At 39.5% G+C, this 15,689-nt stretch overlaps 1 protein-coding gene across 1 annotated transcript; it reads right to left on the bottom strand.

The window, feature by feature from the left end:
• Positions 1-8,846: 8,846 nt before the first annotated feature.
• LOC125179542 lies at positions 8,847-14,390 on the bottom strand. The gene is made up of 6 exons (XM_047885612.1): positions 14,296-14,390; positions 13,475-14,005; positions 12,961-13,153; positions 12,267-12,551; positions 10,994-11,137; positions 8,847-8,939 (listed from the first exon to the last, which is right to left on the bottom strand). Exons 1-6 carry the CDS (start codon positions 14,388-14,390, stop codon positions 8,847-8,849), a joined length of 1,341 nt encoding a protein of 446 aa, XP_047741568.1.
• Positions 14,391-15,689: the final 1,299 nt, after the last annotated feature.

The raw sequence follows: 15,689 nt of genomic DNA, 5'->3' as shown, positions 1-15,689 counted from the left end.
GTGTTTTGTGGAAATCTTTCGCGCAATAGTATGACATCACTATTTCAACCATCTACGCATGAGTGGAACTAAGACCAAGCTTAATATAAAGAAAAAAGTTGAGGGGTGTCTGAATTACCCACAGTGTCAGAATATGGTGTATTTACCCTACTCATCAACAGTACTCTGCTGTCCTCCTCTTCCTTTGTAAGTGATGTAGATGTAAAATAAATGACATTTTCTGTGATTTTTACTTATTTTTTCTTTATTGATATGATCTTACCTTATCCATTCATTTCTGTATTATTGATATGATATTACCATATACATGGAGTCATGGACTGTGATGGGCATGCCACTGAGCATTGACAAAGATGGTAAGACCTTGTCCACACTCCACTGCAAGCCTCATATCAGTAGCCATATTACAATATATATAGCAATTCTTCTATATCTATAAGCTTACAGGATGGCTTTTAATTTTGTACAATTTTAATCAAGTCAAGTGATTTCACTATAACAAAAAAAAGATTGTAAATAACAGACCTGAAATAGAAAGGAATATGTTAGTGACAGCCATCACTTTTTGAATGAGCTATGCAAATTCTGTCAATAACCAACACCTGTGTCAGACTGTCAGTGTGTAACTTCTAATTAAACAAATTTTTTTAATATGGCAAACATTTTTTCTGTCAGATCTGGAGAATTATCTGATCTACTAATCAATATTCAATAGTAGTAAAACCTGAGGGGTATTGGTTTGTTTGATTAATGTCCAAATAACATATTAAATATTCATTGGCCTGGGAAGGATAATAACAAGTCGTGTATCTTATCTAAGCGTAAATATTAGAGATAGGTTTACAGGATACACTAGGTAGAAGTTACAGGATACAGTAGATAGAGTTTAACAACACTGCGACTGCGTGTTGGTTTGAGTGCCGGACTCTAAGAAGGTGTTAGTGCGTCTAGAGTTAACTGCATGCCTGCAGCTGAAGGCTGTCTGCCTAAGACTCTTCTAAGACAAAGACTGACTGGCAGTCGGCTCACCGCTCACTGAGCTTATATATGCGGTGACCCACAAGTAGCGACATCACAGAAGGTGACATAAGGGTCACTAATGACATCATGACCTAACATTTCTGCTATAGACCTTTGCAGAGGTACTTTTCCAAAATCTCACTTATCACACTTTTTTTCAGGGATTTTTTAGAGGTACCCATACCATCATGTAGATGTATGATTTCTTAACTTACTTTATGGCATGCTACATAAATAGTAAAAATGTTGAACTTTTCACCACTATTTTTAGTTTTGCTGCTAGCCTACAACTACAACATTTCTACAAAGTGTTGGATGACTGTGATCAGCTGTCCCTAACCTATTAGCCTGTTTGAATTTTGATTGTATAACTTACAACTTTATAAGTGGGTTTAGTGTTTACTGTTTAGCCATAAAGTCTAAAGTCTAAACTAGACCAGCAAGTAGGCTAGCTATCTTGGATACCAGCCCATGGTCAGGAAGATGTGCCAGGTGCGCGGGAATTTATTTTGTCATTTCAACGACCTGCGCAGTGCCCACTATGCAGAGGGTGGATGCAGCGTCGGCAATATATGGATTTTCAATCCCAAAGCGTCGCCGGCCATTTTAAAGATGCGTCGCCGGGTAATTTTTAATGAAAAGCCACTTACGCTGAGTAATGACGAACTATTTACAAGCCACAAACTTATTACAAGGTTGCATGCATGTGTTACCCCAAATAACTAATTTTACCCTAAAAACAGTCCAGTTGTACAGCAAGTGTCAACTGAACAAGTAATAAAGCAGTCTGACCGCTCTAATGCGACCAAAACTACGCAATCAAAAAAATGTTGTTTACATTTTTTGCGGGAACTCATCGCAACTGATTTCCGGACAAGCTTCGCTGCATCGTAATCCATCCAACGTACCGGAAACCTTACTTTTTTTCTAAATAGTTGGCTGAAGACTGAGAAATATATTAAATGCAAGAATTTCAATCTAAATGTGTCGGCAAGATCTTCTGAAGGCAAAAATTTTGCCAATAATGCATCGCCGTAGGTCTTTAAATCTTCATTCACTCTCTGCACAGTGGCGTGGTGCGCCGTACTATGCTGGTAAAAAGAAATGCGCCATGCACCGTACTTTAGAAAGCTAAAATAGTTCTACTATTTTAGTTGACAAAATACGCAAGTATATTGACTACGCGAGTCAAACTGACAATAATAAAATGTAAGACATGTCCAGGTTACTTCTGACTCTTCCGCTTGTCCGCCTTGTCGGATACGGAACATCTAGGTAATCGTAAACTGCGGCTATTATACATACGAAATGTTAACAGACGGTGTTCACAGTTCAGTGTTGCCATATGACCATAGTGGCAAAGCAGAGAGTTTTTTAGACTCTCCCTCAAGTTCATTTTTGAGTCCTATAAGTAGACAAGTAAAGCATAGTGGCAAAGCAGAGAGTTTTTTAGACTCTCCCTCAAGTTCATTTTTGAGTCCTATATGTAGACCAGTAAAGTATCCTGGATACCTGAATTATCATACTTAAGAAATGGGTTTAAATCATGAGTAAATGAGGAAATACAAAATGAACTGATTCTAAAAAATTTGTGGTTTGTCACTATGCATATGACTTTGGAGAAAATTTCTTCTAAAATAAAGTTCTAGATTTCTCATTCACCAAATTTCCGTATCAAGAAAAATCATATATTATTGAAAGATAGGCTAATTAAAGGCATACTGTACTGAGTAATGTGAGTATTACGTCTGCCTCCACAAACTGCTCGTGCGCGGCAGCGCGACGTAGAATTGATGGCCGGGATTGCGCAAACACGTGCGCCGGTGCGCGAAGAGAATCAATTTTCATTAGTACATTGCGCCAACTGTGCACAGCAATAGCTTAAAAAAGTGAAAATGCGCGGGAAAATTCACCAAAAACATACATCATCCTGAGTGTGGATACCAGCATGAATTAATACATAAGAAATTACCTAATTAAAATATAGAGTAGATTACTATGAAAATTTTGCATATTTTTCCCTCACACAACAATTCCAAAACAGGCTTCATTATGATGCAATCATGACTTATACTGGCTATGCAATCATTTCAACTCTTCAAAAATTTCAGAAAATACAATAATAATATTAATACTATCCAATAGAAAGACCTAATTCTGAGCAAAAGAGAATGAAAATTCAATTGATAAATAAAAGGTCAACGTAACTTAAAATCAGCGCAAAAATGAACCATAAGTGGCCGAGCGTTGCAAAGTTGTTGTTGAACCTCGACCGGGCAAAACGAGAATATTTAACATGCCGAGAGCTGAGGAGCATGCATCTTCTTCATGAGGAGCATCTTCTTCTTCTTTTCGGGGTGTCTACACTGGGTAGACTTAAAGCCACAGGTCGACCTCGAGGACGGCCGTTGGGCCTGAGAGCCTGTATTGTGGAGCTCTGAACAGTCTGAAGGTGCTGATAAGGCGAATATCTGATCACAGGAATACCGCGGAGAGATGCATTCCGGGAATTTACCATGTGGCTGTTGTATAATAGCATTTCTATCTAGTTGGGTTTGCATGATTCCGTAGGGTTCGCATACGCCATACAGTTACGGAAGTTTATCATTTAATTGATGGGGATGCATGCTAGAGGTATCAAAGCCCATGTCTACAATTCAGTACTTATTCCTTTCCGAGCGTAATATTGCTAGAGGGCATAGTAACCAGTACGATCAAGTGCTTAAAGCCTTAAGTGCCATTTCCTTTCATGGAAGTGAATCAGTGAGCCAAATAGCATCAAGCCGCCAAAACAACAGCCGTGGCCAAACAGCATCGAGATGGTGTTAAACACAGCCTGGCCTCTTCGCGATTTTTGAGAAAGAGCGCCCCCCACACAACAGCGCCGTTCAGTCACAGCCACTGCGTAATCCCACCGCACAGTCCACGGACAGTAGCGCATCTGGCCTAACCTTTTACGCCATGCCCCGGCTCTGCCCCTGTCGCAGCCAGAATGCTTGCCTCACTCGCTGATCTGTGGTGCGCCAGGCGCGATGGAAGGATAATACGCATGAATTGCTCTCCGAGCAGCTCGTCAACGCTCGTTATTTATGCATTTGACGCTGTTGGAAATTGTTGCTGCATGATACTTAATTCCTGATGATGCATTAAGGGAAGGCGAACATTTTTTTATCTTCTGGTAGTTCGTTCACATGGCAGATTCAATGAATGCATCATACCCTGCTTTGCAAGGCCCATGTACAGCCATCGCACATCATTCTATCAGGATCACGTTTATTTGTTAGAAATAATATACATTTAAGATTTTTCTGGATTTTCAGCTGCGTTTTATTATGCCAATTGTGCTTTTTCTTTGTCCGAGTTCAGCGAGAAAAGCAATCATCTCTACATTCAATATTAAGGCTCCCTGCTGTTTCGAGTTCTCATGGTAGTTACCATTCGCACTGAAATTGATGAAGTTTGAAATCGTTAATGTTTTAGAATCCTTTCGCAAAAACATTAATTAAAGAACATGGATCACCTGTACGACTTCTCTCGGCTCATTTCAGAAACCGGAATTCATATGAACATCGATAGATAATTGTTCGCGTGAGTAAAAATGCAGTGAAAACTATTTATGCGCATGATTTAGAAATTGCGGTTGTTCAGACAGTTTTGCACGCAAATTATTTACCAATAAAAATATCCTTGCGGCTCGGAACCAATTAACTCATCACTATTGGCCAGTCTCATATCTATACGTAGTTTGCTAATCGATGTTACAATTTCTCGCGCTACTTATAGAACACTTTGCCTACTTTTAAAGTAATCAGGTGCTCGCTCTTGTTAACAATGCCTGTACAAAATACCGCCTCCTGGAATACAAGAAAATACATCGGACTGCAAGAGAGAAATTTTTTCCCCGAATTAATTCCCGCTGATTTGCACGCACAGTATTTAATTAATCAAATAATCATATTTTTTCCTCATACTGAGACCATTTCAATGAAATATTCCGGAGCCCAATGTACGGAGCCCCTCATTCACAATACAATTAGCTCAAAGTGGCAAAAACTATCCAGACAAGTTCTCAAGTCATTCATGTTCATTCATGAGATATGAGTAAAGGACCAATTAGCCTTAAGTGCCGCACCTCTCGTATAATCAATTATTAATCGAATATCAGTGTGTAAGTCAGACAAAGTAACAGACGATGAAAGTTTATTGAGTTAGTGGAAATGCCCGGAGCCGTCTTTGCCCTTTTTACAATACTTCCCTTTAACTTCACTTCTTGTTGTTTGTTTGTTTGTCTGTCGACTGTCTGTCTGCCACAAATCTTAGAATAGAATAGAATAGAAGCGTCGGCGTTGAAGAAATAGGCCTATGGCCTGTTGCCGATTCTTGAACTTTTCGTGACTTGATTCACAAGGGATCCGGCCTTTTTTGTGTCGTCAGCATACATCGAGCAAACGCTAGACACAGCTTCTGGCAGATCGTTTATAAACGCAACGAATAGAATAGGCCCGAGAACGCTTCCTTGTGGCACGCCGCTGCGCACTGAAGCCCAGTCTGATACGGACCCATTAATACTGACACGTTGTCGCCTCTCTACTAGAAAATCTCTGATCCATTTGAGTACATTACTCTCAATTCCCAAAGACTTCAATTTGCACAACAACCGCTCATGTGGGACACTGTCAAATGCCTTGGCAAAATCGAGGTACACTGCATCTACTGGCTCCCTTTCGTCCAGAAAGCGGGTCCATTCGTTCAGAGTCGACAAGAGGTTAGACGTGGTGCAGGATCTCCCGGCAATAAAGCCATGTTGACAGTCTGATAGGAGATTATTAGCAGTCAAATGATCTATCAATCGATCCCTCACAACAGATTCCATTACCTTGCAAACGACACTTGTCAAACTGACAGGGCGATAGTTGCCCGGGCAGCTTTTGTCACCTTTTTTGAACAATGGTGTCACTTGAGCTTCTTTCCAGTCAACCGGCAACATTCCTTCGTTCAAAGTTTTTCGAAAAAGTGACGTCAGAGGGCCGGCTAGGACAATTGCTAACTCTTTGAGTAATCTGGGGTGGAAGCCGTCTGGTCCACATGACTTGTTTGGATTTACAGCGATAAGGCGCTTGAGAACCTCTTCTTCTTGTATTTCAAAGCTTGTTGATTTAGAGCCGACTGGGCCTGAAATCTTATAGACCCAATCGAAATTTAACACACTTCTACTGAAATTTTGCACACTTGCGTGAAGTTGGAGACAATGCATAAATCGGTGTAGGCCACCATCAGAGGCGTTAAGGTCGGGGCCCTGATCATTGACATGAAACCATTCCCTGTTTTTAATTAATGAAATTAATTCCCTTTTTGTTGGAATGGCGAGTGTGGGAGGCGTTCTATGCATGAATCGAATGACAATATAAATTATTTTAAAATTTAATTTTTTTGATATTAAAAAACATGAAAAAGTAATTTTGTAAGCTAGAAATCTTATAGGTATAACTGATATTTGACTCACTTTTACCTGTCCAATTGATCTGAAATTTCGCACACTTGTGTGAAGTCGGAGGCAATGCATGAATCAATTGACATAATAAACAATTTTTTATATATTAAAAAATTGAAAAATTAATTTTTTTAATATTCGAAAATAAAATGAGAAATTCATTGTACATCTGTAACTTTGGAGACACTGGATTCTTCAGAAGAGTTGTCTTTAGAAAGTAATTTTTAAACGTATATTATTTACAACACTTCTTTTAACCTTTTTGCGGGTAAGTTACCATATATGGTAATTAAAATGGGAGTAAAAAAGGCTCCCCACATCACCCACATTGCTTGGGGCAGCCTGCCAACAAGCTTCAACCAATCACAGATCGTGTACAAGTCAAGTTACGTCATAATAATAATAATAATAATAATAGCGGTTTCAGCGTTATTAGGCCGTAGGCCTGTCGCCGATTCTTAACATCGCAGAACACTCACAGTATTTTGCGGTCTCGAACTCGCAACTCACTGCTGCAATTCTGCTGTGCTTAACCGCCCGGCCTCCTTGCCGATTCTGACCAGAAACTGGCGCACAGAGCTGGGATCGAACCCGCGCCTCTCTGCGCCAATCTTGGTACTCTGAACTGTAACCACTGGGCCACCCTGCCCATGTATGACGTAGCGCTCTGACGCGCTCTTACGTCTGTGTGAGCTGAATTAAAAACTAAGTACTCTGGAGAGTACTCTTCTACTGGTTGGTCTAGTTATGCATGCAGTACCATGATGTAATGATGCTACTCTGCACGTTGCTGCAAAGAGGCATGTTGCCCCATCTTGCATGTGATGAGCCTGCGTGTCTTTGAAGGCGCGTTTTTTTTTACATTCTGAAGCATGTGACAAGTGTCCGGTGCTTGTTGACGACACTTTCCTGCCTAGAGCGCTCTGGCTTGTGGCTGGGCCCAAGCTTCCTCCTTTTGCCCCCAACTAATGACTGAGATCAGGCTGGGCAGTGCATTAGCACTCGAAGCCTTCAAATTCAAATCATCATCATCTGGAGAAATGGCAAAACGGCATTTCGGGCAGTTCAGTAGTTAAACCGTAAGAGGTCGTTTTGCGCTAAGCACTATTGGCGAGTGCTAAATGTTGTGGTCGAGTGCGGAGTGATTATTTAAAGTGAATAAGTAATTGATTCACGTTATTTCATCACTCCGCACTCTCTAGGTAGAATATTTTCTGAGATATAAGCGTTGAAGTAGTTAAACCGTAAGAGGTCGTTTTGCGCTAAGCACTATTGGCGAGTGCTAAATGTTGTGGTCGAGTGCGGAGTGATTATTTACAGTGAATAAGTAATTGATTTAACTTATTTCATCACTTCGCACTCTCTGGATTGAATATTTTTGAGATATAAGCGTTGAAGTAGTTAAACCGTAAAGGGTAGTTTTGCGCTAAGCACTATTGGCGAGTGCTAAATGTTGTGGTCGAGTGCGTAGTGATTATTTACAGTGAATAAGTAATTGATTCATGTTATTTCATCACTCCGCACTCTCTGGGTTGAATATTTTCTGAGATATAAGCGTTGAAGTAGTTAAACCGAAAGAGTCGAGTGCGGAGTTTTACTGATAGTGCTGTGTGGTGGTTTAAATTAAAATATAATTGATTGATTTCCGCCTTGTTTATATAAGATGCTTCTATAGTCGTAAGATTCGACTGTTCAAACCAAGATAAGGTAATAAGTTTAAATGTATGAACATGAGTATAGTGCCGTTTTAAGCATATGTTATTTGTCAGATTTTTCAATTTTTTTGATTTGTAGAACACAAAAAGGAGATATGCGTAGTTTGAGTGCTTAATTTTTCAAAATAGGAAAATGAAAAACGTTACATTACTTCTTGGCAAATTCGCGGAATTCGTTCAGCCGCGGCGTTCCATCGATCAATCGTTCGCCACTTCAGCGACTTGAGCGTCTTCAGCTTTTAAGTGTTAGGGAAAGAGTCAGTTGCGTTGGAAGCGAAAGCACGTGTTTGAAGAGCGTTCCGTGAAATAACCGGTTAATTTTGCAGTTCAAGTCCTTACATCACGTAAAGTTATAAAATCTTTGTGTAATCAACCATAAATTAATTTTCTTTTCTTTAGAAAAACCCAACTGGCTTTCTCCCACAAAGGTTTGCCATTTTTTTTTTGTAGCCTAGTTATTTACTATTTTTATTTGTTTTATTTATTTATTATTATTTTTCTAATATTCATTTCTAAATCTTTTTATTTCTCTTATTTCTTTTTCCTCTCTTTTCATTGTTGTTATACTTATTGCATTTAAAAGTGCCACTCCAAATGGGCAGATTCCTAGACGCTTCCTGCTATGGCAGATGCGACAGGGGGTACTGACTAAAACCCGGACCCGGACCGGTCTGCCCGGCGCCGGACCTGGACCGAGTGACTAAAACCTGGACCTGGACCAGTCCGGCGGACCAGGTTATAAAAAAATAAAAGGCTGCAAATCATCTGAAACGTTGAGAAAACTTTTAATTTCACATATAAAATTTTTTATTTACTTAGAAAAATTTTGTTGCACCAACATATTCGGGTCACAGAAAAGTTCACTTCTTGATCGAACTAGTCAATAGAGAATCTTCTGAAACGTCCAGAAAACATAAAAATGTGGTATCGAATTTTCGAAAATTTACTTGGAAAAATTTCACTTCAGGTCCGGGGAGCCCCGGACCAAGTGACTAAAATCTGGACCCGGACCCATATATTCGAGTCACAGAAAAGTTCACTTCTCGATCAAACTAATCGATAGAGAATCTTCTGAAACGTCCAGAAAACAAAACTTTTGTATCGAATTTTTGACCATGTACTATGCGTGCCTGGTGCCTTGTAATGCTTGTATGTGTGCCTACTGCCTGCGCCCTGCATTAACTGTGAATGTAACGAATCGGTACCTCAAAATGTGCATCTGTTTTCAGACCGCAGAGATAATCTCTATCAGTAGAATAAACTATAAAAATATTAGCGGTTTTATTTGTCAGTAGATTTAGTACTAGAAGCACGCCAGCACGGTAGATTGTGCACCAGAGCAAAGAGTTCAGCTCGTGATAGTTGCTGACTTGGAATGAGAGTTCATGGAATGAGAGGAAAAATTAGGCCCATGATCAGTCAAAAGCAGCCAAACTTATCTTAATTAATTGACTTAGTCGAAAGATTTGAACAAGAAAATACTTATTCAGATTAATTACCTATTCTTCACTAGTCGGGGTTGAGTTTTAGCCGCTCGGTCACATGGGTCCGGGTTTTAGTCACTTGGTCCGGCCCCGTCCGGGGCTCCCCGGACCTGAAGCGAAATTTTTCTAAGTAAATTTTCGAAAATTCGATACCAACTTTTTATGTTTTCTAGACGTTTAAGAAGATTCTCTATCGATTAGTTCGATCAAGAAGTGAACTTTTCTGTGACCTGAATATATGGGTCCAGGTTTTAGCAGGCATGGAATATATCTACTTGGTGAGCCGCGACTGGATTTTCGGAGCCGTGAGTTAGCCCATTTGCGAACCGTGAAAACATACTTCTCGCACGTGAGTCCCTAATTGCAGCCGTTAAATTACGTTTGCCAAAAATGTCAAATTTTTTAATAATCTAAATCAACAGGAACGCGATATAGTTCATGTTGCTCTGCGTTACCTGCAGGCTGCAGCGTACTAAGAATACCATGTCTTTGGAAAAGTCATTTGCCTATATGACATAATTAACTAAATTAATGCAACGAAAGTTACGTTGATGTAATGAAAGTTACGAACATTGAGATTTAAGTCAAGTTATGGCCAGCAAAACACCATATTTAGGCATATAAGCGTAAAAATATGAATAATAATAGCGAGAAAACCCAGGGAGTGCATATAATCCCTTAGGTGCTGTGAAAGAAAACTGCACCTTCTTGGGGTCAAACAGCAGAACTGGGATTATGTGGGATAACACTTGCAACATGCAACTATTATGTCGGGACTAAACTGTCAAAATGAGAAAACATCGTAGAACAGTCGTACGCCGGCGGCCGGCAAAGGACTAAAACTTAAAAGCTTCAACAGAATGACCTCAAATGATTTATTTGCGGATAAATTTTTTCATTAATTCTAGCTCCGAGAAATCCGTAACGTATAATGCCATTGAAGAATCATAGTCATCCTCGTTTATGGATTAAAAATTCTTACATGGAAAAGAAAATTAAGTATGCCACGAACTTTACTTGAAATCGAGCTGTACTTAAACGCTTTACTTGAAATCATCAGCACTCAACAGAAATTCGTACTTGACTGGCTCGTTTTTGAGCCGGCGTAAAACCTTGCTCACTTCTGAGAACTGAGATTTGTTTTTGGTGTCCGTATGAATTGAGGGGGGGCTTGGAGGAATTCCAAGAAGATAATTTCCTTCCAGTAGTAAAGTGGCGACCGTCTCCATGGTTGCAGGACACCTATATGGCGCAGGATAGCACCAATCAATTATACTTCTTGCCTCCAACGTCTCATTTGACATGTTACCTCCCTTCTGCTGGGTGTCCACAACGGAGTAGAACGATTCAACCACGGCTTCACACCCACCCATGGACACAGCCACATCCAGAGCAGTACAGAGTTCCTGCCCAACCTTCTCAAACACCTGCAAAACACTTTTAGTTAGTTTCAGTGCGAATGATTTATAGAGCACTTATTTACTTAGTAAACGTAAATCCTCAGCATGTAAAATGGCTGAGGAGTTACGTGTTACGGAGGAGGAGTTACGTGTAAATTAAACAGTGTTTCGCATTTCTATACTTTACAAATAACATTCTACACGAACATATATTGTTGATGTATTGGATTTGGCAGAAGTTAGCGACAACGATTTCCCACATTTGATACATGCTTTGCGCATCAATCATCCCCAGCGACTGAGTGTGCACTACGTACTGAAATAAATTATGCAGCAAATCTTAAAGTTGTACTGTTGTCGAGTACCGTTGTAAATCAGTGTTTGAGTAGGGCGTATATTCAATGTAAGATGTAATAAAGCGACCAGCTTCGAATTTTACTTCAAGCCAACTAGTGGCCAGAACAGAACTCGCTATTACTAGCATTAGAAAAATATTTTATGAAACTATTTGCTTTTAGAGCATATGTTTTTTTTAATTAGCCTGCGCTGATGGTTACAGTTCAGAGTAGTACCATGATTGGCGCAGAGAGGTGCTGGTTCGCAGCTCTGTGCACCAGTTTCTGGTCAGAATTGGCATGGAGGCTGGGCGCAGAGCAGAATTGTAGCAGTGAGTTGCGAGTTCGAGACCGCAAAATACTGTGAATGTTCTGCGATGTTACGAATCGGTGACAGGCCTACGGCCTTCTAAACGCTGAAACCGCTATTATTATTATTTAAAAAACAAGATTTCAAGATCATAAGACGCAAATTCAGGTTATTCCTTCAAGTCACCGAGGCTTGTTTAGTCTAAAGCTTCAAATTTAGAGAAAATATGTGACAATAAACAGAACTCAGCATCAATTGTTCGCCTTTTCACATTGATAGTATCTTCTTTACTTCAATCAAATCAAATCTGAGGCTGATTGAATAAAAACAAATTAAAACTGAAATACTAATATTACAGGAGGAGTCATTTTAGATGCAAATAGAAACGAGCATGACAAATGACAATTTGCCTATTTGTCACACTTGAACAAATAAATGAGCAATGAGAGTTACCTAGAACCTTAAAATTTGGTAACTGAATACAATTTTTTCTCTCAGCCTGGAACGATACCTTTTTATCCACGTAGAAAGATTTAAAAAATGCGGCTTCATCGAAGGAGCTTGAAAATGAATTGCCGATTGAAAAAGAGAACTCGTACTTCTCCTCTTTGGCCACGCAGCGCGACATCTTCACCAGCTGTGAGGAGACTTCTGGGAGCTCCGGAAACCAGGTCTTGAGGGAGAACCCCGACTTACCCCATACACAATCGTGTATGAAAGTACAAAACTTGAAGTACGTTTCATTCGAAAATTGAGGATCGAAGTCGAGATCTTCTTCAGACTGCCTTTTCTTCACCTGAAATTACGTAATTATTAGTAGCTCAGAACAATTTACATGTTCAGTCCTAATCAAAATGCTGTATACAAGAGCATAAAGATAAAACCGCGAAAAAAAATTCGACGAAAGAAGCTCATAGCCCTTCGAGCGATTTTATTGGTTTATTACAGTATAATGGGATTTCTCGCAAGAGGTTGAGCTGCATCCAAGCATTAAAACATAAATTGTAGGCCTATAATGTCGCTGAAATCGGTATGCATACAAGATTATCGTATCACCAAATCAGTTTACAATTACATTTTTGCAAACAAAAGAATTTTTGTCGAGTAATCTGATTAAAAAATAGTGAAAATATTCTTGTTTTTAACAATTTAAACTTATTTCAATGAAATGTGACACAAAAAGTCAAGACTCAAGCATTACGTACGTGGGGGAGTGAACATACGAAGTTGAAAAAAGTATGAAAAGCTGTCACGCCTCCAAGCTTGAAATTATTGCCTTGGTCGAGCTTGGGCCGCCCATCAGGCACAGATCGACTACCCGTCAAACACTGCAACACTCGCCGCGGATTGAGGCATTCATCGAGAAGGTGAGCTAAAGGGCTTGAGCAATCCTGATACCTGGATAAAAATTTGAAAAAAAAGAATAATCTTCTAAAAAAAACCTACTCGCACCAATCCATATAATTAGGTATTAAAAGATTGCATCTTATGTAAATACAGAGAAAAGGGCCAATAATATTTGTAAAATATTATTGAGCTCCTCTAATGTATTGAATAATGTCAATTGTATATTTGTGTCAAAATGCCACCGAGGTACATTATTCTTCAAGTAAATTGCAACACGATCGATTGATGAAGACAATTCAAGCTACGTTGATGAGATAACCTTGTTATGTAAAGTATTAAGGGAGCCTCAATGATGGTAGAAATAGAGCTCACCGTTTTCGTAGAGCTGATTTTAAATTTTTACTAAGGTCTGCCACGTCATGAAGGTACTCTTCAGGCTCATAAAGCACCCACTCAACGCCATCCGACTTGCCGCGGCCGGGACTAGGCCGTGTGAGCCAGCCGTCCAGAAGCTCAAGATCAAAAAACTTTCGTTTGCCAAGTTCTTCCGCATGCTTTCGGGTGTGCGGAAACAAGTGACTGGGAAGGCGGGAGAGATCATCTAATTTGTGTAGCTGTTCGAGTTCGGCACTAATTCGGTCCAACCGTTCCAAGGTGTCTCGAATCCACAAAATAGAATTCCAGATGTACTGTTCGACGCGTTGGCAACGTTCCAATAGGTCTTTAATGGGCGTGAATATGTCCAACATCAGGACTAGTTCCACTGCAAAATCTTGACCACGAACTTTGAATTTGACAGCGTCTACAGGGCTTGCTGTCTCGCGGTTCTGGATGAATGCTCGAACAAGAGACTTGTAGCTCTTGTAGAGCGAATCAAGTACCGTGATTGAAGAGCTGAAAAACCTAAAATGGCCAGGAGTCAGTAAAGACCAACATTTAGTTCCGTATACTAAGATATTAAAATGATTATTTGTAGATATTGTGAGTTTTTCCTTACGAAATCTTTACCTATTGAATAAATTAAACTTTATCGACAATTTATTATTACGTATGGTCAGTTAGTGTATCGAAATTTATCAAAGTAATTTGTAATTGATGTACCTGACTTTACTGGTGGCAGTTCCAAAGTAATATCCCTCACAATTCCATAGTAATATCCTTAATGAGACAACAATTATACAGTAATTTCTTACCTTGTGGTTATTAGGCGAGTAGCCAAAGTGGCCTTCGAGTCCCCACTTATCGTACTTGCTTTGTATTCGGAGTAGCCACGTCCTGCAGCAAACATATCGGCAAATGAATTAGCATGATCCAAGAAACATTTAAAGAACTGTGAAGAGGAGGACTTGTCTCTGACTTCCTTGGCTGCAAGGTCTACGAAATGGGCCGAGTCCCAGAACACAGGCACTGCTAGATCGACGTCGCCTTTTTCTAATCCGCATCGCTGCTGCAGTGTTGCTCTGAATCCACGGGCTTGATATTGGCCGTCGGAGTGGTTTGCTGGTAAAAAATTCATCAGGAAAGAAGTAGAGCATAAAAAAATTAGCATGTCAACAACACCTTTAGATATTTCAACCAAAAAAACTTTTGCAATTTGAGAAGACTATTTTCTAAATGGAGAACATTGTCAGTGCGGAAGGACAAGCATCTTGGATTTCATGATTTAATAATAATAAAAATAATTTATTAGAAAATAAATTTAGATTCAGTACACAAAAAAGCTATTTCGGTATTATGCAAAAAAGGCTGAAAGGAGGGAACACAAAATTATAAAAAGCTTGAAATCTATGCAATAACCATTATTTAAACTTACTAAGCTACACTATATAAATACTGAAATAAAATAACAATACAAGAAAGTAAATGCATGCAAAGCATTGCTATATACGGGCTACTTGAGGCAAATTCAATGAGTAACAGTAGAGTTGACACTACACTTACTAGAGTAGACCATTAATCAACCTTCACGTTCTATAGTCAAATGGGGTAAGACAGGATCGCAGCCTTCATGGGGTAAGAGAGGACCGGCCCATGGCATGCATTTTAATTGCGCTGAATTTAATTTGACAAAAGAATATGTTAGAGCAATCATTGCCTGTCATTTCAGTGCTTGTTTCAACCCTCTTCTGCAAATAATGAATTTCTGGCTAATTTTCAAAGAAAACCTATGTAAAGAAGGGTCACAAAATAGTTAACCCTGTTTGGGAAATAAGCTCTGTCTAATGACAAAAAATTTTTTGGCCAGGTTTGTGGATGTAGGCAGGTAACCTCAAGTAATAAGCAACTTTTGAGACATACTAGGCATTCCTACCTGCTACCAACCTGTCTCTTATACACATCTAGATGTGTATAAGAGACAGGACACATATCATTCGATGCGTAAAGACCATATCTAAAAGTTGTGAAAGGCGTTTTTAGAAATTTTCATTTTTGTGGGTGTGGGTGCATTTTTCGTAATTTTTTCGGAAATTTTTCGATTTTACCCCCCCCCACACCCCCCTTTTTGCGGAATAAAATGCAAACTATAACGAAATTGCAAAAACGCCTACTGAACTTTCTAGATCTTTCCTTTGCAAATCGAACGGTA

This window comes from Hyalella azteca, unplaced genomic scaffold (assembly GCF_000764305.2).
Source record: "Hyalella azteca isolate HAZT.00-mixed unplaced genomic scaffold, Hazt_2.0.2 contig2554, whole genome shotgun sequence".
Taxonomy (NCBI): domain Eukaryota; kingdom Metazoa; phylum Arthropoda; class Malacostraca; order Amphipoda; family Hyalellidae; genus Hyalella; species Hyalella azteca.
This window is presented reverse-complemented; position numbering and strand designations above follow the sequence as displayed.